This window comes from Globicephala melas, chromosome 15 (assembly GCF_963455315.2).
Source record: "Globicephala melas chromosome 15, mGloMel1.2, whole genome shotgun sequence".
Lineage (NCBI taxonomy): Eukaryota > Metazoa > Chordata > Mammalia > Artiodactyla > Delphinidae > Globicephala > Globicephala melas.
Window position 1 is genome coordinate 44,349,283 of NC_083328.1, and position 26,022 is coordinate 44,375,304.

The following is a 26,022-nucleotide window of genomic DNA, read 5'->3' on the forward strand; positions in this document are numbered from 1 at the left end:
CCTACACTGTTTTCATCTCTTCATTCTTTACATTTTGCAGGGAGGGTCCCTGGTGTTGGCTCTCGTTGTGACTCCTGTTGCTTGTTTGTTGTCTGTGATGCTGGTCTGTGTTGGTTTACGTTGTGATGTTGTTGCTGCTTATGTTTGCGGTCACTTGAGTTTGTTGTTTGTTGTTGCTTTTACCTGGCTGGGGATTTTCTTTGGCTCCCAACACTGCCTGCCTTCTTCCTTGTTAGAATTCTTTGCCAGACACGAGCTGAAGGACTGGTCTGAGTGGACTGCCCTTTGCTAAATTCTTTGATCTTTCAGTTGTTTGTCCTAGCTGAGCTTGCCTTTCTGAAGAGGGATGGCATATTCCCATTGTGTTTTATGGGATGGCTTAAAGGAAGATTTATTCAGAATAAATGGAAACATCTGCGTGTTTCATCTTGGCAGAAACGCAGCATGACACTGCATGGGAAGCTCTGGCTCCCTCTGTCTCTCCTGTCACCTCCAGCACGTGCCAAGACACAGTGTGCAGTGGCTCTTCCTTCCATCCTGGCTGTGGGTACAACTGATGCAGAAGGAGAGCTAGCGACGGGGATGGTTGGCTTGGGATGGTGAAATAGTCTAGGCTACTTCAGAAAGGAGGTTCCTCCTGCCAGGGACTGGCCGTGGGGGAATGGAGAGGCAGTCTTTCTGTCTGACCTTGCTGTTTTTTTGCAGACAATTTACCTGTGCGTAGTTTACCGATAGAAGTTTATATCTCAGGATGTGACCCATTACCGCCAATATTTCTGAATTCCAAAGTGTTTGTTAGTTTGCATTTGTTTCTGTGTTTTCATTTGCATTTTACAATGGACGTAAGTGAGAGTGGAAGCCCCTGGCTTTAGCAGTTGCATCAGAAGCCAGATCTCTTTGTTAGAGCTTTGAACTTGCGGTGGACATTTTTAATGGACTTTTCCATTGTAGGTTTCAGCACACCTTTTCTTTCTGTAGTGAAATTGCAGGTTACCCTCTAGGATCCCTTCACCCCTCTTGCCATGATTAGTGAGTTGGGGGCAGGTCTCTGATCTTAATTCAAGAAGGTGATCAAAAACATTGGAATATATTCACATCAGAATGATTCTCTGTGATTTATTACTTATCTGCAACTTTCTTCTACTGTCTTATTGAAGAGTAGAATTTTTAGGTCATAGTAAATCTTTTAGAACAAGAGGAAGAAAAAATGAAAAGATGTTCCAGGTGGCCCACATCTAATGTAAATCAGGTAAGCCCCTAAAGAGATGCATTAAACGCTTTTTTGTTTTCCCATTTTCAAGTGCAGTCCATGATTTGAAGGATTTAAAGTGCTGCTTAGTTTCCAAGGGAGGATTTGTTTTGCGTTTGAGTGTCTGCCCCGTGCTGGAGTGCTGCAACTCTGAAAACCAAGTTTAAAAAGTCCAGGTTCTTGTTCTTAATAGGTAATGTGAGAACAGAGTTGGTGAATGTGGGTGGATTTAATCCGGTGTAGGGGTGATTTTTTTTTTTGTTTTGGACTCCTAATATTTTCTCAAGTTCGCCTGCAAGTTTTATTTGGGAGCAGTTGCTGCCCTGCCTGTGAAGTCTGCAGGAATCCACCATTCCACCTAGCGTGCCTACTGATGTCTTAAGCCTAAACTGGTACAATACCTAGGATTTAAGGAGTATGATCTCTGGGAATTAGGTCAACATTTTCCTTGTACAGCATTTAGAATCCATGGACTTTTTAGCTAACCAGAGGCTGGTAGACATATTCTGTCTCTCTCTCCCTCTCTCTGTCTCTCTGTGTTTTTTGAATTAAATTAAGGGTACAGTGTGTTTTGAGAGATTGTTATAATTGTTGTAGATTTCCGTTGCTTTACCCTTCTGTATTTTACTTGGGTTAATAAAGCATGAATTGATGGCGTCATTATGGCATATGAGGCTGCAGATGTAGAACGTTCCCATGGGCCAGCGTTAATGGAATCAAGATGGTACAGGAGAGCTGCCACCCGGCACCGTCACAGTCCTGAGGGCTGCCATGACATTTAAAAAATGTCTGCTGATGCCAGACAACTGGTTCCTTAGATTAATTAAAGTAAAATCTAACACCGATCCGGGGTTTTGATAAGACCACAGGGCTGTTGAGGTTGGAATCGGCTAGTGTTCAACACTGTTCTCATTAAAACAACATTGGAATTACGTTTATGGTTTCTCCTAAACTTTTCTTTTTAAATAACATCTTTATTGGAGTATAATTGCTTTACAATGTTGGTTAGTTTCTGCTGTATAACAAAGTGAATCAGCTATACCTACACATATATCCCCATATCCCCTCCCTCTTGTGTCTCCCTCCCACCCTCCGTATCCTACCCCTCTAGGTGGTCACAAAGGACCGAGCTGATCTCCCTGTGCTATGCAGCTGCTTCCCACTAGCTATCTGTTTTACATTTGGTAGTGTATATATGTCCATGCCACTTTCTCACTTCGTCCCAGCTTACCCTTCGCCCTCCCCTTGTCCTCAAGTCCATTCTCTACGTCTGCATCTTTATTCCTGTCCTGCCCCTAGGTTCTTCAGAACCTTTTTTTTTTTTTTTTTTTTTTTTAGATTCCATATATATGTGTTAGCATGTGGTATTTGTTTTTCTCTTTCTGACTTACTTCACTCTGTATGACAGACTCTAGGTCCATCCACCTCACTACAAATAAATCAATTTTGTTTCTTTTCATGGCTGAGTAATATTCCATTGTATATATGTGCCACAGCTTCTTTACCCATTCATCTGTCGATGGACACTTAGGTTGCTTCCATGCCCTGGCTATTGTAAGTAGTGCTGCAGTGTACATTGTGATACATGACACTTTTTGAATTATGGTTTTCTCAGGGTATATGCCCAGTAGTGGGATTGCTGGGTCATATGGTAGTTCTCTTTTTAGTTTTTTAAGGAACCTCCATACTGTTCTCCATAGTGGCTGTATCAATTTACATTCCCACCAGCAGTGCAAGAGGGCTGCCTTTTCTCCCCACCCTCTCCAGCATTTACTGTTTGTAGATTTTTTGATGATGGCCATTCTGACTGGTGTGAGGTGATGCCTCATTGCAGTTTTGATTTGCATTTCTCCAGTGATTAGTGATGTTGAGCATCCTTTCATGTGTTTGTGGACAATCTGTTTATCTTCTTTGGAGAAATGTCTATTTAGGTCTTCTGCCCATTTTTGGATTGGGTTGTTTGGTTTTTTTGGATATTGAGCTGCATAAGCTGCTTGTATATTTTGGAGATTAATCCTTTGTCAGTTGCTTCGTTTGCAAATATTTTCTCCCATTCTGAGGGTTGTCTTTTCCTCTTGTTTATGGTTTCCTTTGCTGTGCAAAAGCTTTGAAGTTTCATTAGGTCCCATTTGTTTATGTTTATTTCCATTTCTCTAGGAGGTGGGTCAAAAAGGATCTTGCTGTGATTTATGTCATAGAGTGTTCTGCCTATGTTTTCCTCTAAGAGTTTGATAGTATCTGGCCTTACATTTAGGTCTTTAATCCATTTTGAGTTTATTTTTGTGTATGGTGTTAGGGAGTGTTCTAATTTCATTCTTTTACACGTAGCTGTTCAATTTTCCCAGCACCACTTACTGAAGAGGCTGTCTTTTCTCCACTGTATATTCTTGCCTCCTTTATCAAAGATAAGGTGACCATGTATGCATGGGTTTATCTCTGGGCTTTCTATCCTGTTCCATTGATCTATATTTCTGTTTTTGTGCCAGTACCATACTGGCTTGATTACCGTAGCTTTGTAGTATAGTCTGAGGTCAGGGAGCCTGATTCCTCCAACTCTGTTTTTCTTTCTCAAGATTGCTTTGGCTATTTGGGGTCTTTTGTGTTTCCATAGAAATTGTGAAATTTTTTGTTCGAGTTCTGTGAAAAATGCCACTGGTAGTTTGATAGGGATTGCATTGAATCTGTAGATTGCTTTGGGTAGTATAGTCATTTTCACCATGTTGATTCTTCCAGTCCAAGAACATGGTATATCTCTGCATCTGTTTTTATCATCTTTAATTTCTTTCATCAGTGTCTTACAGTTTTCTGCATACAGGTCTTTTATCTCCTTAGGTAGGTTTATTCTTAGGTATTTTATTCTTTTTGTTGCAGTGGTAAATGGGAGTGTTTCCTTAATTTCTCTTTCAGGTTTTTCATCATTATTGTATAGGAGTGCAAGAGATTTCTGTGCATTAATTTTATATCCTGCTACTCTACCAAATTCATTGATTAGCTCTACTAGATTTCTGGTAGCATTTTTATGATTCTCTATGTATATAGTATGTATGATTCTCTATGTATAGTATCTGCAAACAGTGACAGTTTTACTTCTTTTCTGATTTGGATTCCTTTTATTTCTTTTTCTTCTCTGATTGCTGTGGCTAAAACTTCCAAAACTCTGTTGAATAATAGTGGTGAGAGTGGGCAACCTTGTCTCGTTCCTGATCTTAGTGAAAATGGTTTCAGTTTTTCACCGTTGAGAACGATGTTGGGTCTGATTGAGGTTTTGATTTGCATTTCCCTGATGATTAATGATGCTGAACACCTTTTCATGTAGAGTAGTCCTGCCTTATCTGCGATTTCGCTTTCTACAGGTTCAGTACCTGTGGTCAACCTCAGTCTGAAAATATTAAAGTGAAAATTCCAGATATAAAGAGTTCATAAATTTTAAGTTACATGCTGTTCTGAGTAACGTGGTGAAATCTTGAGCTTTCGCTTTTGTTGCCTTTGCTTTTGGTTGTCATATCCAAAAAATCATGCCAGGACTGATGTTAAGGAGTTTATCCTCTGTGCTTTCTTCTAGGAGTTTTATGGTTTTAGGTCTTTAGAGCTTATTTTTGTGTATGATGTAAAGTACAGGTCTAGTTTTATTTTTCTGCATGTGACTGTCCAGTTTTCCCAACACCAGTTATTGAAAAGACTGTCTTTTCCCCATTTCATATTCTTGGTGCCTTTGTCATAAATTAATTAACCATATGTGTGTGGGTTTATTTCAGGGCTCTCTATTCTGTTCCATTGATCTAAGTGTGTGTTTTTATGCCAGTACTGTACTGTTTTGATTGCTATAGCTTTGTGATATAGTTTGATATCAGGAAACATAATGCCTTTTTTACTTTGTTCTTCTTTCTCAAGATTGCTTTGGCTATTTGGTCTTCTGTGGTTCCATACAAATTTTAGGATTATTTTTTCTATTTCTATGAAAAATGCCATTGGAATTTTGATAGGAATTGCATTGCCTCTGAAGATTGCTTTGGTTGGAATGGACCTTTTAATTTTAATAATATTCTTCCATTCCACAAGCATGGGATATCTTTTTGTTTATTTATATCTTCAGTTCTTTCATCAATAGTTTTCAGTGTACAGGTCTTTCACCTCCTTGGTTAAATTTATTCTTAGTTAATTTGTCCTTTTTGATGCAAGGTAAATTGCATGGTTTTCTTACTTTCTCTTTCTGATAGTTTGTTTTTAGGGTATAGAAATGCAACTTATTTTTATATATTGATTTTGTGTCCTGAAACTTTACTGCATTTATTTACTAGCTATAACACGTTTTCAGTGGAGTTTTTAGGGTTTTCTATATATAATACCATGTCATTTGCAGATAGAGACAGTTTTACTTCTTTCTTTCCAATTTGGATGCCTTTTATTTCTTTTTCCTTGTCTTGTTCCTGATCTTAGAGGAAAAGCTATTAGCTTTTCACTATGGAATATGATGTTAGCTGTGGGCAGATTTTCCATATTGAGGGCTTTTGGGGAAGTGGTTTCTGGGCTTTCAGTTTTGGCTGATGCATTTTTGTTTCACCATTTTAGAATTCCATCTTCAGAATGTTATATAACATACAATAAAACTCAGCCTTGGAGATTACTTGAGATTGTGTAAAATATATTTTAAATAGAATAAATTGGAATAAATTAAGTGAAATAAGTTTTAAAAGTTTCATATGGAAGTATGTTGTCTATTACCTGTATTATTTTACTTACAAGTGTGTTTGTTATAGAAAATTTGGGAAGTGAAAAAATATAAAGAAAAAAACTACCCAGAGTTAATAATCTGTTTCTAATTTGCGATGTCTCTGTTAGGCTCAGTATCTCTCTGTTTATCTTTTCTCTCTTTCTCATATATAATTATTGCATTTATGATATATTCTGCATTTATAAGTGTATGATGTATATATTAGACACACACACACCCTGCTGTGGACTGCACTGTTTCCCTCCAAAATTCATATGTTGAAACCCTGATCCTCAGTGGGACTGTATTTAGAGATAGAGCATTTAGGAGGAAATTACGGTAAGGTTAAGTGAAGTTATAAGGATAGGATCCTAATCCAAAAGGCCTGTAGCCTTATCATTCTCTCTCCCCCATTGTGTGCACACACCCAGGAAAGGCCACGTAAGCACACAGTGAGATGGTGGCCTCTTACAGGCCAAGAGAAGAGACCTCAGAATAAATCTTACCTTGCCGACATCTTGATCTTGGACTTCCCAGCCCCTAGAACTGTGGAAAATTAATTTCTGTTGTCTGTCGCATATAGTCTCTAGTATTTTGTTGTGGCCGCCCAAGCTAACACACACAAACACACACACACACACACACACACACACACACACACACACACTCGAATCAAATGTCTGTATACCCTTCATGAACATTTTAAACAGAAACTGAAGTCATTTTCTATGTAATCTAGCAGACAGTTTTAAGTTTACCTGGCAAGTAGTAGCAGATGCTCGTAAGTGTGAGCTGAATGAGCTGCAGAAGAAGCTGGCTGGAGGATAAACTGTAGCGCTTACCCTTTGGGCATCCTCAGAGTGCACCCAGCAGAACAGAGGTGTCAGTGCTTTGGGGGATACAGAAAATTATGGATGTGAAATACCTGGGAGTGTAAAAAAATACCCACACCCGGGTCCATCTTTAAATGGGATGCTTATTTAAAGGACCAGTGCAGGGCTCAGGCATGGTGTTTTAGAAACTCCTTGAGTGACCTACTGGTTTAGCAGTTGAAACAAGCAGTGTATGGATATAAAGGCACTAGTCATTTTTGACTAAGATGCAGGTGATCGGGCCAGGTAACTGTGGTCATCGAGAGGAAGGGTCCCCCGTGGCTCTACGTGTTTCCCCAGGGAGGGGGAGGATGGGTAAGATTCAGGAGGGGAAAGAACTAGAAAGCTGTCCCAAGAAGCCATTATCCCTTGAGCAAAGGCTGGAGGCGGAGACAAGTGTGACGTATTTCTGTGGGTAAGAAACGAGCAAGCCAGCTTTACAAGACCGAAGTTTAAGACCAATGTCAGATTGAAGCTTTCTGGGTTACAGCGCACCACTTAAAGTGATCCTTTCACTCTGCTTTCTTACCTTGGGTTCAAGTTTGTACCGTATAAAAATGCCCTTGTAGAACCTTCTGGTGAACCCCTCCTGAGTATTTTGGGCTTCCGTTTAGGTCAAATATACCAAGGTACTTGTGTTCACAAGACCCTGCTCCACTTAAAAAGTCTAGTTAAATATTAATGTGAGGAAATTTACTCTTGCATATTTTCACACGTAATTTCTTTAATTGGTATTATGCATTTTGCCTAATTTAAATACCGACATCTGGGTGATTTGCTCAGCCAGCGGAGGACTGTTTAATCAGAAAGATGTACATAGCATCTCTCTGAACTGCCTGCCAGCAGTTAGCTGTTTAGCGTTAAATAGAGAATGATGTTTCTGCAGTGGGAGGTGTAGTGGAAATTGAACTGCCCCAAGAGCTTCTGTTCATTAAAGGGACAATATTAATTCTATTTACTGTTTAGGGGCTGACTCCCAACAATGCCAGGAAATGTCGGCTTGCTGGTACCGGGGAGGTGAGGAGGTAGTCAGGTTCTTCCCTTCCTGTTTCTGCCCCAGTGAGTCCGGGACTGTTCTCCGTCTGTTCTAAGTGTGTCTCTTTTGACCGCAGGTACTGTAATGTGGATTGTTTGAAAGTCTTGTAAAAAGCAAGGCTTTTGCATTCCTACTTCAGTTTTTATGATGTAATAGGTGCCAATCTGATATCAACTTCCTGATGCTAGCTAGGTACAGATGTTGTGGACACTTGTTAAATTATTTATGATGATTATCTTGTGGAATCCATTCATATGTAAACAACATTCCCTTATAAGCTTCTGACTTATTCTGGCCATTTTAAGCATTCTTTTGAGGTTCAGGAGCTGCTTTTGCCTGGCAGGGAACGTGTAAATAGGACTGGTGAGAGACAGTCTCCGCCCTGGAGTCAGAGCGGTAGTTTGCCTTTCACTGACCCCAGCTTGCTCTCTCATTCCCTGGGCTTGATGTGTTGTCCTGGAGCCACTATTTGCTTTCTGGAGGAGCAGACAGACAATACACTAATACATAATTTTGATAGACTGGAGTGCTCTGAAAACAGCAAGCCAGGTGGAGTGATGGAATGTCCCTGGGGGGGGGCGGGAGGAGGGGTGTGCTTCCTCTCTAGGAGGTGAGCTTTACGTGAGCAAGGACCTTGTCCACCTTACTGGTGTCTTTGATCTTTAGAGAGCAGGCACCATGTGTGGTAAGAGCTGACTGACAAGAAGGGCCCAGCCACAAGATTTAGGGGAGACTTTCCCAGGGAAGCGGGGGCAGCATGTGCAAAGGCCCTGCAGTGGGAATGAGGAAGCCGCTGTGGCTGGAGCGTTGGGAGTCGTGTGGAGAGTAGAGGGGGTGAGGTTGGAGAGGTGGGTAGGGGCCAGACGAAGTGAGCTGCTGGTGCCACTTTATTCCAAATGCATGAGAATATTGTAGAGTTTTCTGTGTGACCTCTTGACATTCTGGAAAGAAGGCTCTGGTTGTTGCATGGAGAACAGACTGTAGGCTGGCAAGAGAGGAAGCAGAAGGACAGTTGGATGTCAGAGACCAGGCAGGAGGTGGTGGTGGCAGTGGCGGTGGAGACGGAAGGTCCTGGATGATTTTGCTGCCATGCGGGTAGACCTGCTGATGGTTGGCTGTGGGGTTAGAGGCAAGGAGAAGAACAGGGTGACTTCTAGGTTGACCCACTTGATCCTTCCTTTCTTTTTTCAACCTGTGGATTGCTAATTCTGCCTTCTCACCAGAACCATCTCCTTCCTTAATCCTCATTCTGATGAAGGTTGATTCCTGGTCCTCCCTGGCCTCTCTGGGTCTGTGGTACCTGCCAGACCTTTTCAGTGTAGGTAGATTTCCAGTCCTGAACTCTCACAGGCTGTTCTTTCCCTTCCCTGTGTTTGTAGTTTAAGAAAATCTTTTACCATTCCAAGAGCATTAATAGAGCTCTCACACGAAGTCTTCTGTGTTACCAGTCAGCCCTTGCAGGGACATGGAACATGCTTCTAGCCAGCAAATGTTGTTTTTCTTCACCTCACCATGCTCTCTGGGAGCATAGCAAGAATAAAAAGTTGTTTCCTGGAGGAAAGTGAAGGGGAGATCCTTATTCCTTTTCATCACCGCTGGTTCAGGTTACATGAACAAAGGGTGGAGGAAGGTGGGATGGTGGTTGAAGCACAGCTTCATCGACTCTCTGGTAATCTTGGTGGCTGTTTCCTTCCTCTGTTAGATGGACAGGATTCTTTCTTTGTGCACGAGAATGTACGAGAAACTGTAGCTTCTGGGTGAATGCCAATGTGTGTACTTTCAGGATTTCAGAGCTAATTGGTTTGTGTTGACAATGACTATTTACCATTTGTATATTATGAAAGAAACATGCAAATTACTTGACAACACTTGCTAGTCAAATTGGTGAGCGATTTTTTTTTTTTTTTTTTTTTTGCGGTACGTGGGCCTCTCACGGCTGTGGCCTCTCCCGTCGCGGAGCACAGGCTCCGGACGCGCAGGCCCAGCGGCCATGGCTCATGGGCCCAGCCGCTCCGCGGCATGTGGGATCCTCCCGGACCGGGGCACGAACCCGTGTCCCCTGCATCGGCAGGCGGACTCTCAACCACTGCGCCACCAGGGAAACCCGGTGGGCGATTTTTAATGTCAACGATATCCGCTTGGTGAGCTGTCTGGAAAGTGTTACTGGGAACTGTCAGGATTTCGTTTTCCTAGCAATAAAAATCTTCTTGCAAACTCCCCCCATTTCCTTATTTCTCATTACGAGGAATACGTAAAACAGTTGAGAAGGGTGTCTTTACTTAAGGTTCATCAGTCTAAACTATTGGTTGCATGGCGTCCACCAAGCTATTCCTTCCATCCCAGTTCCGCCTCCCTTTTCCCTCTATTCCTAGTCATCCCGAGCGTCCTTGCCAGGTTCATCTTCTGAGTATCAGCCAGTTTCTGTTTTCAAAATTCTCAGTGCCTTCCCGGTTTCTGAATCAAATAATGACCATCGGCCTGGCTTTTCCAGACCAAGTTTATCGGTTAAATGAATGTCCAGTGGTCCCTTGTGTATGTGCACGTGTTTTCTGCCACCAGACCTTTGCTCAAGAGACCCCTCCCCCCACACCTGGAGCACCCTTGTCTTCTTCCTTTTTGTAGCCAGCTGAATACCTGTTCTTGACTGCGGAGAATAGGCGTTGGAGATGACATCACACATTTCAAAGAAATGAAGAGATGACAGCAGAAATACCTCCACGAACTCACTAACAGGAAGCCAATGAAGAGGGCCGTGAGCTGGCCGCTGAGGAGGGGAGGCCGGGGTGGGGTTCCTAGGCCTGCACCTCAGGAGCTGAGTCAGTGAGGACTCTAGAAGCCCTCCCCACACCCTCAGATCTGGGGAGGAACACGATGATTTTCCTCTTCTTATGGAGGAATCATAGAAATGGCGGCAACTGGGATGAAGTGGAAAGCAGAGCTGAGTCTCTGAGACCAGGGAACCTGAGAGCCAGTGTTCCCACTGCAGTGGGCTCTCCTTGCAGGCAGGAGGAAGGCGCCCAGTGGAGGATATTTAATGACCTTTGTTAAGAGAGGCCAGAGCCCAGGAATTCGAACAAAGCCTTTACCGTGCCTCAGTTGAGACCTCCTGGCCCTGTCACTCAATCTGGCTAGAGAACGGTGGGTAGAACACAGACCCACTCAGTCTTCAAACTAGAAAGATCACAGATGGGGCAACAGTAGGAAGAGAGTCAAGGAGTTGCCTATCCTGTGTTGGAGCAGCAGAATTTCCGGAGAGATACACCTGAGCACACACAGATGAAGAAAAAGAGTAAGGCGGTTATATAAACATAGGTGCGATGGATGGATGGATAGATGGATGGATGGATAGGCAAAGAGAAAGAAAAAAAGGGGATATAGCATGTAAAAGAGAAAACATCCGGAGCTAGATGAAAACATACCTCAAGGCATAGAAGGGAAGTCCTTACAGTTGTTTCATTCTGTGGAACAAGTTAATGAAAAGTGTGAATTCAGTAAACACAGCAAGATGATTAAAGGAGAATGAGATGCAAAAAGAGAGATTGCAGATCTACAGAAAGACTGAGGTCCCAAACAACAACCACTGCAGGACCAATAAATAAAATTAGAAATACCAAAGGAAAGAATAGATGCCACTGAAATCAAATTACTAAAAATTAAAGGCTTGATAGTCTCAGTGAACACAAGTGAAGTGATCATGACATTAAAGCAATCAGAAGTTAAAAGATGAAAAGACAATGTACTGTAAGGATAATTGGCATCCCTGAAGTAGACAGTCAGCATATGAAACCGAAAATGGAATATAAAACAAGGTAACTTTCAGGAAATGAAAAAGAAACAAACAAAAGAACTGAGTCTGCAGATTAGAAGAATGTATCGTGTTACTGGAAAATTCAGAGAACAGAATGTTTAACACCAATACCTATCCTAATTAAGCTATTGAATTTCAAAGGTAAAGGAAAAAATCTTCAGACATCCAGGCAGAAAACCGAATTATCTGCCATAGACCAAAAGTCAGACTGGCTTCATATTTCCTTAGTGCAGCATTTAATTTCTGAAGAGAGTGGAGCCAACTACCTCCTCCACATTCTGAGTGAGAGAGGAGGTATGAACACGACCCAGAGTGACACAGCTTCGGTGTCATTCAGGTGCAAGGGCAGAACGTGGATATTCTCAGACACCTATAAGCTTGGGGAATGGTACTTAAAACCAAAACACATAGGAAAAAATGCAGACACAGTGCTGTCAACCTCTAAATGTGTTTTGTAACGTCTTAACTTAGAAGCATATTTTAGGAAGTGTCTGTTGTACTGAAGAAACATTTGGTTGAAATTCAACAAATACTTCAGTTGCTTTTCTCCTTCTGTTAAATTCAAATGAAGTCACATACAATTTTTTTTTAATTAAAAAGCATTTATGCTAGAGGAAGGATAATTTCATTTTTTATGAAAGTCCTCCTGTCTGCCTGACCCCCTCCCTCCTCCTCATACCCGCACTGGGCAGGTGCTCTAAGCCCTGGCTGTGGTGACCCCTCCTCTTCTGATCAGTGCTGTTGGCCTCGGGTTTGAAGAAGTTAAGTGCTCTTTCTGCTGTGAGGCAACTCCATACAACGCTCCTAGTTAGGGAAGCACATGATTCTTCAAAGACTGAGTTTCCACCAGAAAAATTCTGACAACTTAGAATCACTTACGACTTCCAGTGCCGAATAATCAGCACTTCTTGAGTGACTCCTCTGTGCCTGGTGGAACCATATTCCCCCCACGTACTCCGTGTGAGGAAGCACAGTTTCTGCCCTTTGAGAACCCTTAGTTCAGGTAGGCCAGACACATCGCCAAAATTTTCCCAGTATTTCCCAAGCAAGATCTGGCTCTCAGGAAGGCTTCTTGAAAGGGAAACATAGGCTTCTTATTGACAAGTTTTTGTCTTGATTTTCACCTCTTTATTCAGGAAGGTTGTTGCATTTTGACAGACACAGTGCTGGATATTTGTTCGTTTTTTAAATTAATTAATTATTTTGGGCTGCGTTGGGTCTTCACTGCTGCACGCAGGCTTCTCTGTAGTTGCCGCGAGCGGGGGCTACTCTTTGTTGTGGTGCCCGGGCTTCTCATTGCGGTGGCTTCTCATGTTGCAGAGCATGGGCTCTAGTCACGTGGGCTTCAGTAGTTGTGGTGTGCGGGCTCAGTAGTTGTGGCTTCCAGACTCTAGAGCACAGGCTCAGTAGTTGTGGTGCACGGGCTTAGTTGCTCCATGGCATGTGGGATCTTCCCGGACCAGGGCTCGAACCCGTGTCCCCTGCACTGGCAGGCGGATTCTTAACCACTGCACCACCAGGGAAGTCCCCAGTGCTGGATTTTAAGGATGTGATATTGTGAGGAAAAGAGGGAGGATTCCTGCTGAGTCTAATGAAGGGGTATGGGGGTTATATGGGACACGCCCAATGAGCCAGGCCCTTGTGGCTTCTCCCTTTGATCTGGGCAGTCCTGCCGGCCACTCACCTGAACCGCCGGCAAGTACCAGAGGATTTGCTGCCACCATCTCAGCCCTTGACACAGGTTTTAGATTTAGGGGTTGAAAAAAACTTATTGAACATATTTTTGGAAATGTGATGAACATAATGTTTGAGTGGATACTGTCTTTTTATACTTTTTGTCAGGCGGTAGTTTCCTTTTTATACAAATATTGGTTGCCAGAAGCTTTGTTTGAATACAAAATCTGTGCAGCTGTACATATTTGACCACTTTCTTTTTTTGGGACCCCGTGTGCCTGGAGTTGGGAAAGGGATCCCCAGCTCTGTTCTGTTAAGTATTCCATCTTATCAAAGAGGTATTTCATCATTTATGTATGACAGTAGGTGCCACTCAATAAATATTTTATAAGTGATAGATATTTTTGTCTGAAATTACTTTTTCACTCGAACAATGATTTAAACTCCCGTTTTTAGTTTTATGAGGTGACACTTTTATAATATCATATAGTGAATGCAGCTTGAATGTCATAGAGCTTTAGGGCAGCATTAATCATAAATTCATATGCCCCCATTCCCAATCCTGAGAGACTTTTTCTTAATTCAGATTTTACCCATTCTGTGTATGGAAGTGTGTGTGTGTGTGTGTGTGTGTGTGTGTGTGTGTGTCTATGTGTGTGTGAGAGTTTGTGTGTGTGTGTTGGGGATGGGTGGGGACAAGTAATGCTTTTGACCTAATGGCTCTGAAGTTATGAATTTCAAATGATTTTCTAAGTCTATGAGATTTATTTTAAGGAAGGAAGAAAAAGTGCTTTTCAATGGGTTTAAAAAAAAAAAAAGAATATCAAACTAAACTGGGATGTAGTCCAAAACAGTTTCTGTAGTTTGAGTGGGAGCTATTAGAGTTTAAAATACTGCCTCCCCCCGCCCCCTTTTGGTTTATTGTCCACTTTTATGCAGAAAGAAAATACATATGTCTCTGGACTTAGGAGAAACAGTCCCTCTCCTTTTCACATGGATCTGGAAGCCTGGAGCAGTCCATGGCCAGGAGCCACCTACCGTGTGTGCAGCGCGGTCACAGTTCAGAGCTAGCAGGCCTTGTTTCATGAGATGGGGCTGTATGATTAAATTCTCCAGTGTAATATATATCTTTAAAAAGAAAAATCACAGACTTTCCACTTCTGTTTGAGCTCTATGGGCAAGAGGAAAAGCACGAATTCTACCGATGTCGGAGAGGCAGGAGTCGGGGTTCGTTTATTTAGAGCGCTCACTGTAGCCAGGATTTGCAAGGGCCTCGGTGCGGCGTATCAGGATGAACGAGGTCTCCGGCCTCCAAGCCTGAGGTTCTGGGCCCCGGAGAGGAAGCCCGTCTGATAAGAGAAGTAATTGAAGAACAGTGCCACGCTTCATTTCCTTTTCTTGAAGTTAAGTTATGCATTGGTCATTTTCTCTGCGTATCTATTTAATGGTTGTTAAATTAAATTGCTTTCCCTCAAGTGGTGATTTTTATTTATTTATTTTTTAAACCATCTTTTTTCCTTGCTCCGCTCCATTGCCCTCTGGCCCGACTCCAACTCCGCGTGTGTGCGGTGGAGGCCCCAGTGTCTGCAGAGGTGAAGGCTGGGGACTTCTCTCTCTCCCCCAGCCCTTTCCCAGAACCTCGCAGGGTCCCCTTGTCTGCAGGGTTGTGAGGTTCTGAATTCTTCAGCTAGAGAATGTAGACTGTTTTAACATTTAGATGATACAGAATCCATTTATTTGATCCAGGAATATGAAGAGTTCCACTTTTGTTTCGGGCAGCTCTGGGCTTTGGAGTCCAGAGCTGTGCTGTGCTCAGTGTGTCCCGTCGCAGGAGTGGGTGAGGAAGAGGCTCGCTCGGAGCATCTCTGACCCGGGGCCCCCGTTGGCAGCACGGGGCTGTCTCCTCTGCTGCTTTCGTCAGCCTGTGGTCACAGAGCACAGTGTCCTGCTCTTAGATGGGCCCCAGTCTCCACTCAGCACAGCCCAACCTCAAGGCTGGAGTTTTCACCTTCACTCTTCTGGGGTTTGCCTGTTTTCCACCTGGGAATTGCCTCAAAGCCTGGTTTTTGAGGGTTTTTTTTGCCTTAGGGCAGATGGGCCTGATGGTGAAGGGCCTCTCAGTCTCTTCCTTGTGAGATTGCTCTTGACCTTCCTTCCTGCATCTCTCTGAACTCGGAGTATCTACCCACTCATTCATTCACTTGACAGATATTAATTGAGGAGCTCCTCTGTGCCAGGCACGAAATAAGGCACCGGGTGACATTCTAGTCAGGAGACAAGTGATAAACTTGTATACAACGTGTCATAGAGTGATAATTGCTAAGAGAGAAACAAATCAGGACAAGAGAGGTTGGTGGCTGCTCTCTTGTGTGGGGTGATGGGGAGGGTGGCTTCTGCGCAGAGGAAATGAGGGCCGAGTTATGTATGAATTGAAGGCAGTTCTTCTCAACTGGGGCACACTTTGTTCCCCAGGGGACACTTGTCGGTGTCTGGAGGCATCTTTGGTTGTCACAACCTCGGAGGAGGGATGTGTGTTACTGGCATCTGGTAGGTAGAGGCCAGGGATGCTCTAAATGTCCTCCAGTGCCCAGGGCAGCCCCCCCACAGTGGAGAATCATCTGCTCCAAAATGTTAGCGGTGCCAAGGTTGGGAAGTCCCGCTCTAGGGGAAGAGAAGGAGTAGACGGGAACAGAGGAAACAGCAATGACCAAAGCCCTGAGGTGAGGGCTGGCTGGCAAGTTTGAGGAACAGCAAGGAGCTGGGGTTCCGGGAGAGGAGTGGGTGGGGGGCAAGCGGCAGGAGGTCAGCAAGGGGTGAGGTCACTTGGAGCTTTGTAGACCCTTGCAGAGACTTTGGGTTTTACTCAGAGAAGAGGAGGCCGTGTAATTGACCCGAGAAAAGGAGTGGCCTGCCCTGCCGTCCGTCTGGCTGACAGGGAGAGCGTGGGTTCTGGCTGAGGCACGAGTGGGTGTGGCCAGGGTTACTGAGGCCATCCCAGTGAGGGTGATGGTACTTGGGGCCAGGCAGCAATGTGGTGCCGTGGTTTGTCGTCAGATTGGGGGCCTATTTTGAAGGTGGAGTCAACACCGAGTGCCTTAGGGTTTAGAGAAAGGAGCAAAGGACAGCCTGATGTTTGGTCCAGGCAACTGTAAGGAAGATTGGTGTTTACCGAGAAGGGCTAGTGTGCAGGTTTGGGAGGCAAGGGGGCATCAGGGCTGGTCTTTCAGGGTGTTAAGTGTGAGCCGCCTGCTTGGTAGCCCCACAGGTATACCGAGGCAGGCAGGTTTCTATACACGAGGATGGAGTTTTAAGGGAGAGATCTGCCTGGAGATTTGAGAGTTGTCAGCATACAGTCAAGCCCTCCGTATCTGCGGGTTCCACATCCACAGATCCAACCGACCGCCGGTCACAAATATTCAGAGAAAAAAAAATTTCAGATAGTTCTCAAAAGCAAAACTTGAATTTGCCATGCTCCAGCAAATATTTACATAGCATTTTCACTATGTTTGCAACTATTTACATAGCATTTATGTTGTATTAGGTATTATAAGTAATCTAGAGATGATTGAAAATATAGGGGAGGATGTGCGTAGGATATATGCAAATGATGTCCTTTTATATAAGGGACTTGAGCATCCTTGGGTTTTGGTATCCTCGGGGGTCCTGGAACCAATCCCCCATGGATACCCAGGGACAACTGTGTAGATTGCAGGTCAAGTCAGGAGTCAGGATGAGATCATCAAGGGAGTGACTGTAGACACTAGAGTCCCTGGGATGAAAGACTCCATGGAAGTGGGTTCAAGAGAGAGCCGGAGGGGGGAAACTAGAGGACCGCAAGTAGGGAACTCTTTGGAGGTGGTTTTCTCTAAAGGGGCACAGAGAAATTGGTGGCAGCTGGAGGGAGATGCAGGGCCAAGGGAGGTGGTGGTGGTGGTGGTTGATGGGAGCTCTGTAGCAGATTTGTGTGTAGGTGGGAATGATCAGTGGATAGAAGGTGATGCAGGGCACAGCGGGTCAGTTATCTCTGGTGCACAGTAGTGAATGCACAGGAAAGGGTTGCTTTCAGGTCCATGTGCAGTTTGACCCTAGTAACTGGAAAGAAGAACCAACAAGTCAGGAGACTTCTAGGTATTAAGTGAAATAAAGGTGCTGAAGAGGGAGAAAGATTGCTTTCTGGTCTAGTGGTCCTAGAACCTTTCCTAAAGAAGGCAGGGTTTGAGCTTAGCTTCATATATATGTGTGTGTGCATGTGTGTATTCATATATACACATATATGTATGTATATATATGAATCTGTATCAGGCAATAAATTTATTTCATTTTATGAGCTTTTTGTATGTTCCAAGCTCACTTTGCCCACCATATGCCACGATTTCAACACGAAGCTTACAATCCATTTTTCTTGCAGTTTTCTTGGTGAGAAATAAAACATTGTTCATTTTCGCACTCTAAAGAGAACCTAATACGAAGTTTTCTTTCCTCAAAGTAACCTTTTCCTTTTCTTTCCCTCGTAATTTCAGGAACAAACCCTGGCCCTGAGGAAAGAAGGAATTGGGGTCGTTCTGGATTCCGAGCTGCCCCATTTAATTGGCATTGATGACGACCTTCTGAGCACTGGCATCATCTTATATCATTTGAAGGTAGAAACTGCTCTCCTGGAACATTCTCATCTTGGTTGCAGCTTTCCCTGTGGACACTTGCAAGGTTTAGTGCGATACTCCGTGTCCACGAACGCAGCTACGACGCTGAAGAATATACAACAAATCCTTGAGTCCTTTGGGGATTCTGAGAAGTTCATTGGGATTCGGTGGTATTAGAAATTTCTGTTTTATGTAGTCCTAAAGCTAAATGAAGATCCGTTCACTTTGCCCTCTAATTTGTAGACTCAGCAAGAGGGAGGTAGGGAACAAAAAGGCAGACAGACTGAGGAAGAAAAGTTACCAGCACCCGAACTGGGATTTGTTGTATATACAGTTTCCTGGTCCCTTGTGTCTCTTGCCTACATCGTTGGGCCTGGTCCCGAGCAGGGTATCCCTGTCAAGAGAGCAGAATTTCCACATCAGTACCGGTGGTGGCCTCTGTAACCTTGACCTTAGTATCTTCTGTCTGATCCATGACTTCAAATGACAATGGTGTTACGCTTGTGCTTTGAGGGCTCCCCTAAACCATATATATATATTTATTTATTTATTTTTCCTTTTGTGTCTGGTTTATTTCACTTAGCATAATGTTTAGCCATGCTGTAACATGTATCACTACTTCATTCCTTTTTATGGTTGGATAATATTCCAGTGTATGTACCACACTTTATTTGTCCGTGGATGAATATTTGGGTTGTTTCCACTTCTTGGGTATTATGAATAATGCTGCTATACACATCAGCAGACAAGTATCTGTTTGAATGCTTGCTTTGAATTCCTTTAGATATATCCTAAGCCATATCTTTAGGTACAAAGAAACCCCTGGCCACTAGAGGAGAGACTTGTCAGAAGGGATTGGGAACATCAGTGAGATTGCTGTCACAGGCAGGTTATTGATGGCAAAACAGGAGCCCAACCCTTGTCGAGCCCTGAGCCTCAGGAGTCCTGGCCTTTTTCGGACACAACGGGCTGTTGTTACAGAGCCTCAGTGAACTCCAGTCGCACTGAGGCTATGGCCTGCCCGGGACAGAGCTCGCCCACCCGTCACCAGTTTGCTTGGGCTTCAATGGAAGAGGAAGAAACAGATCATTCCTCATGTTCTTATTAATAAATTTTGCTTGACTTTTCTCCCTAGGAAGGTCAGACATATGTTGGTAGAGAAGATGCTTCAACAGAACAAGATATTGGTGAGGATCATTGTCCATTTCCTCTTCGCAATGATTTTTTTTTTTTTTTGGCTGTGTTGGGCCTTCGTTGCTGTGTGCGGGCTTCCTCTAGTTGTGGCGAGCGGGGGCTACTTTTTGTTGTGGTGCGCGGGCTCAGTAGTTGTGGCTTGCGGGCTCTAGAGCGCAGCCTCAGTAATTGTGGTGCACGGGCTTAGTTGCTCTGCGACATGTGGGGTCTTCCAGGCCCAGCGCTCTTACCCGTGTCCCCTGCATTGGCAGGCGGAGTCTTAACAACTGCAGCACCAGGGAAGTCCTCCAATGACTTTTAAAAAATCATTTAATAAATTTCTTTGGAATGACTGACATTGAGGTAATTATAAAAAAGAAAACGTTTCAAATACAATATTGATCAGTATGTGTATTTCTGTTATTTTGAACTCAGGTCAAATGACTAACACAGAACAGTTAGTGAATAAAATGGGACTGTGAATCCTTTCCCCCACCCTGCATGCCTTCTATCCTCAGTCACGCCTTTCAAGTGTGCTGTTAGTTAAATCACTTTACTCTTGTCACAGTGGAAATATGCTAACAGGTACAGATAAAAGATATAAGACCCTTTGATGGGAAATCCTTCCCAGTCAGCACTTACCTGTGCAAGGCTGAGGACAGAAAGTAGGACACACACGTACACAGCATCCACACACACAGACTTCTGGCTTTCCCCAAAGTCTTTGTGAGGTACCCAGGTGAGGTCTTGCCAGGCTTTATATTGTAGCATAACTTAGGGAATGCATGTGGCGGTGGTAGAGTGCGTGTGCATGTGTGCATGTGTGTGTGGCAAGGTGGGGATTGGCAGGGGAAGAATTATATCTTCTCAGCTGCTTTTAGAATTGCTGGCGATGAGCTTGCTTTCATGCCAAGTGTAAGCTATTAATCAGGCCAAAGCTCCCATTTCCTATGTGTATTTACTATTTATAGTGAATCTGGGAGAGCCAGAAACCAGTTCCTGGAAGTCCTTGGATTCAGCTGATTTTGGGTGAAACTAGGTGTCAGGCCTCTTCCTCTCACCATTAAACTGTCAATACATGTGACCTTTGGGTTTGTTATAAATGCGGTAAGGGCTAAGAACACGTTTCCTGTGAACAGAAAAGTCCAATAGTGCAGTTCTGAGGGGAGTAGTGGGAGCCGTTGGCTTGTGCTTCCGAGAAGCTGGCCAAGAACTGGGCCTGAAATCACGTAGGTTTGTGTGACAGGCATTCATGTCCATGCCTGGCCACTCGTCACACACGAGCAGCTCAGGGTGGTCGGATGGGAGTCGGTAGCCCTGAGCAGCCACGTGCTCTGAGAGATCTGTGGAGGTCAGGTTCTCTCAGAATCGGCACAGGCTGTGGCTGGGTCATCTCAGGACTTCTGCAGACTTCCTTGGGCCTCCCAGGATCCATGCCCTGTCGTGTTCACCTTTTACCTTTGGTACGTGCTCCTGGAACGCAGTGGCGGTAAGTGTGGAGGTCACAGGAAATCCTTGAACCACGGGGCCCTTTTTGTCTCTTACATTTTACTGTGACCTTTGGGTAACTGGAGGAGGAAGGTTATTTAGACTGAAGCAGGAGTGACTCAGTGGTATTCAGTTAAGACAAGTTACTCAACTGTTTTCTCCCCGAGGATGAAATAAATGAACGTGTATACTCCCTTATACAGGGGATGTCCAGACCCACCGAGTAGCACTCAGGGGATGGGTCTGTCAGTTGATGCCAGGAACTGCTGAAGTTCAGTTTTCTCACTAAACATAAATGTTCACCTCACAGTTTTGTATGGAAAAGAAAGAATATGAGAAAATAAATGAAGGTTGGGAATCATTGCACTAGATACCAAAGGAAATCTTTTCTTCCTCTGTTTTCCCATCTTAGTTCTTCACGGCCTCGACTTGGAGAGTGAGCATTGCATCTTTGAAAATGTCGGGGGGACGGTGACACTGATTCCCCTGAGCGGGTCCCAGTGCTCTGTGAACGGTGTTCAGATCATGGAGGCCACGCATCTCAATCAAGGTATTGGCTTTTGGTTCTGAGTTCTTTGTATGTGTTGTTTCTAGAAAACAGGTTGGTTAGGTAATGGGGGAACACGTGCATCTTAGAATTAATTACACTTTAGGTGTAAGAAGGATGAAGACTGTTTGCTTCATTAGGCTGTTTTCTCTTTTGCTGGAGAACTTCTTTTTCTTTTTTTTAATTAATTAATTTTTTATTTTTGGCTGCATTGGGTCTCTGTTGCTGTGCGCGGGCTTCTCTCTAGTTGCGGCAAGCAGGGGCTACTCTTCGTTGCGATGCGCGGGCTTCTTATTGCGGTGGCTTCTCTTGTTACGGAGCACGGGCTCTAGGTGCACGGGCTTCAGTGGTTGTGGCTGGCGGGCTCTAGAGCGCAGGCTCAGTAGTTGTGGTGCACGAGCTTAGTTGCTCTGTGGCATGTGGGATCTTCCTGGACCAGGGCTCAAACTGTTGGCCCCTGCATTAGCAAGCGGCTTCTTCTTCTTTTTTTTTTTTTTTTTTCGGTACGCGGGCCTCTCACTGTTGTGGCCTCTGGCGTTGCGGAGCACGGGCTCCGGACGCACAGGCTCAGCGGCCATGGCTCACGGGCCTAGGCGCTCCACGGCATGCGGGATCTTCCTGGACCGGGGCACAAACCCGTGTCCCCTGCATCGGCAGGTGGACTCTCAACCACTGCACCACCAGGGAAGCCCCGGCAGGTGGATTCTTAACCACTGCACCACCAGGGAAGCCCTGGAGAACTTCTTTATAAAATGCCTGTTGTCTTGTTGAATTAAACATCTATATATTGACTTAAAAGTTGCTGCTGTTAGGGAAATAAGACTTTAAAGGAATTTGTGAAGTTCAAAATGTGCTCTTCAAACGCAAAACCTTAACACAGTAGCTTCTTTTAATAATTTTATTACTTTGTTTACATTCTTTTTATGAATAGTTATAATTATACATACAGGATCTGGTATCATGTCTTTTTTTCTTTTGAAATAATTTCAGTATTATGGAATATTTGTAAGAACTTAAAACAATTTATTTATTTATTTATTTATGGCTGTATTGGGTCTTTGTTGATGCCGGCGTGGGCTTTCTCTACTCTTCGTCGTGGTGTGTGGGCTTCTCATTGCGGTGGCTTCTCTTGTTGTGGACCACGGGCCTTAGAGTGCATGGGCTCCAGTAGTTGTGGCACGCAGGCCCAGTAGTTGTGGCTTGTGGGTTCTAGAGCATGGGTTCAGTAGTTGTGGCGCATGGGCTTAGTTGCTCCATGGCATGTGGGATCTACCTGGACCAGGGCTTGAACCCGTGTCCCTTGCATTGGCAGGCAGATTCTTAACCACTGAGCCATGGGAAGCCCAAGAACTTCTTTTTTTCTTTTTTCTTTTTTTTATACAGCAGGTTCTTACTAGTCATCTATTTTATACATATTAGTATATATATTGTCAATCCCAATCTGCCAGTTCATCCCACCACCACCACCCTCCCCCCTACTTTCCCCCCTTGGTGTCCATACGTTTGTTCTCTACATCTGTGTCTCTGTTTCTCCCTTGCAAACCAGTTCATCTGTACCATTTTTCTAGATTCCACATATATGCGTTAGTATATTGTATTTGTTTTTCTCTTTCTGACTTACTTCACTCTGTATGACGGTCTCTAGGTGCATCCACGTGTCTACAAATGACCCAATTTTGTTCCTTTTTATGGCTGAATAATATTCCATAGTATATAGGTACCACATCTTCTTTATCCATTCATCTGTTGATGGACATTTAGGTTGCTTCCATGACCTGGCTGTTGTAAATAGTGCTGCAATGAACATTGGGGGCATGTGTTTTGTTTTTTTTTTAACATCTTTATTGGAGTATAATTGCTTTACATTGTTGTGTTAGTTTCTGCTGTACAAAAAACAAAGTGAATCAGCTATATGCATACATATATCCTCATATACCCTGCCTCTTGCGTCTCCCTCCTACCCTCCCTGTCCCACCCCTCTAGGTCGTCACAAAGCATTGAGCTGATCTCCCTGTGCTATGTGGCTGCTTCCCACTAGCTATCTGTTTTACCTTTGGTAGTGTATATATGTCTATGCCACTTTGTCACTTTATCCCAGCTTACCTTTCCCCCTCCCCATATCCTCAAGTCCATTCTCTAGTAGGTCTATGTCTTTATTTCCATCTTGCCTCTAGTTTCTTCATAACCATTTTTTTTTTGTAGACTCCATATATATGTGTTAGCATACGGTATTTATTTTTCTCTTTCTGACTTACTTTACTCTGTATGACAGACTCTAAGTCCATCCACCTCACTACAAATTACTCAGTTTCATTTCATTTTATGGCTGAGTAATATCCCATTGTATATATGTGCCACATCTTCTTTATCCAATCATCTGTCGATGGACACTTAGGTTGCTTCCATGTCCTGGCTGTTGTAAATAGAGCTGCAATACACATTGTGGTTCATGTCTCTTTTTGTATTGTGGTCTTCTCAGAGTATATGCCCAGTAGTGGGATTGCTGGGTCATATGGTAGTTCTCTTTTTAGTTTTCTAAGGAACCTCCATAGTGTTCTCCATAGTGGTTGTATCAATTTACATTCCCAGCAACAGTGCAAGAGGGTTCCCTTTTCTCCACACCCTCTCCAGCATTTATTGTTTGTAGATTTTTTGATGATGGCCATTCTGACTGGTATGAGGTGATACCTCATTGTAGTTTTGATTTGCATTTGTCTAACGATTAGTGATGTTGAGCAGCTTTTCATGTGCCTCTTGGCCATCTGTATGTCTTCTTTCGAGAAATGTCTATTTAGGTCTTCTGCCCATTTTTTGATTGGGTTGTTTGTTTTTTTAATATTGAGCTTTGTGAGCTGTTTATATATTTTGGAGATGAATCCTTTGTCCATTGATTCGTTTGCAAATATTTTCTCCTATTCTGAGGGTTGCCTTTTCATCTTGTTTATGGTTTCCTTTGCTGTGCAAAAGCTTTTAAGTTTCATTAGGTCCTATTTGTTTATTTTTGTTCTCATTCCTCTAGGAGGTGCGTCAGAAAACATCTTGCTGCGATTTATGTCAAAGAATGTGCTTCCTATGTTTTCCTGTAAGAGTTTTATGGTGTCTGGTCTTACATTTAGGTCTTTAATCCATTTTGAGTTTATTTTTGTGTGTGGTGTTAGAGAGTGTTCTAATTTCATTCTTTTTTTTTTTTTGTGGTACGCGGGCCTCTCACTATTGTTACCTCTCCCGTTGCGGAGCACAGGCTCCGGACGCTCAGGCTCAGCGGCCGTGGCTCAAGGGCCCAGCCGCTCCGCAGCATGTGGGATCCTCCCGGACCGGGGCACGAACCTGCATCCCCTGCATCGGCAGGCAGACTCTCAACCACTGCGCCACCAGGGAAGCCCAATTTCATTCTTTTACATGTAGCTATCCAGTTTTCCCAGCGCCACTTATTGAAGAGGCTGTCTTTTCTCCATTGTATATCCTTGCCTCCTTTGTCATAGATTAGTTCACCATATGTGTGTGGGCTTATCTTCGGGCTTTCCCTCCTGTTCCATTGATCTATATTTCTGTTTTTGTGTCAGTACCATATTGTCTTGATTACTGTAGCTTTGTAGTATAGTCTCAAGTCAGGGAGTCTGATCCTCCAGCTCTGTTTTTTTCCCTCAAAATTGCTTTGGCTATTCGGGGTCTTTTGTGTCTCTGTACAAATTTTAAGGCTTTTTGTTGTGGTTCCATAAAAAATGCCATTGGTAATTTGATAGAGATTGCATTGAATGTGTAGATTGCTTTGGGTAGTATAGTCATTTTCACAGTATTGATTCTTCCAATCCAAGAGCATGGTATATCTCTCCATCTGTTTGTGTCATCTTTGATTTCTTTCATCAGTGTCTTATAGTTTTCTGAGTACAGGTCTTTTACCTCCTTAGGTAGGTTTATTCCTAGGTATTTTATTCTTTTTGTTGCAGTGGTGAATGGGATTTTTCCCTAATTTCTCTTTCTTATCTTTCGTTGTTAGTGTATAGGAATACAAGAGATTTCTGTGCATTTTGTATCCTGCAACTTTACCAAATTTATTGATTAGCTCTAGTAATTTTCTGGTGATATCTTTAGGATACTCTATGTATAGTATCACGTCATCTGCAAACAGTGACAGTCTTACTTCTTCCTTTCTAATATGTTTTCCTTTTATTTCTTTTACTTCTCTGATTGCCGTGGCTAGGACTTCCAAAACTGTGTTGAATAAGAGTGGCGAGAGTTGAACATCCCTGTGTTGTTCCTGATCTTAGAGGAAATGCTTTCAGTTTTTCACCACTGAGAATGATGTTTGCTGTGGGTTTGTCATATATGGCCTTCATTATGTTGAGGTAGGTTCCCTCTGTGCCCACTTTTTGGAGAGTTTTTATCATAAATGGGTGTCAAATTTTGTCAAAAGCTTTCCTGCATCTATTGAGATGATCATATGTCTCTTATTCTTCAGTTAGTTAATATGGTGTATCTCACGGATTGATTTGCATATATTGAAGAATCCTTGCATTGCTGGGAAAAATACCACTTGATCATGGTGTATGATCCTTTTAATGTATTGCTGTATTCTGTTTGCTAGTATTTTGTTGAGGATTTTTGCATCTGTATTCATCACTGATATTGGTCTGTTATTTTGTTTTTTTGTAGTATCTTTGTCTGGTTTTGGTATCAGGGTGATGTTGGCCTGCCTTGTAGAATACGTTTGGGAGTGTTCCTTCCTCTGCAGTTTTTTGGAAGAGTTTGAGAAGGATGGGTGTTAGCTCTTCTCTAATTGTTTGATAGAATGCACCTGTGAAGCCATCTGGTCCTGGACTTTTG

At 43.4% G+C, this 26,022-nt stretch overlaps 1 protein-coding gene across 3 annotated transcripts in view; it reads left to right on the plus strand.

The window, feature by feature from the left end:
• The window catches only part of KIF16B (kinesin family member 16B), a 275,553-nt gene that overhangs the window by 111,071 nt on the left and 138,460 nt on the right, over positions 1-26,022 (plus strand). For all 3 annotated transcript variants that reach the window (XM_060285362.1, XM_060285363.1, XM_030872530.2), the window contains exons 13-15: positions 17,871-17,990; positions 19,126-19,177; positions 21,064-21,201. In XM_060285362.1, the coding sequence (XP_060141345.1) occupies positions 17,871-17,990; positions 19,126-19,177; positions 21,064-21,201 (310 nt within the window). The remainder of the gene's footprint in view (positions 1-17,870; positions 17,991-19,125; positions 19,178-21,063; positions 21,202-26,022) is intronic.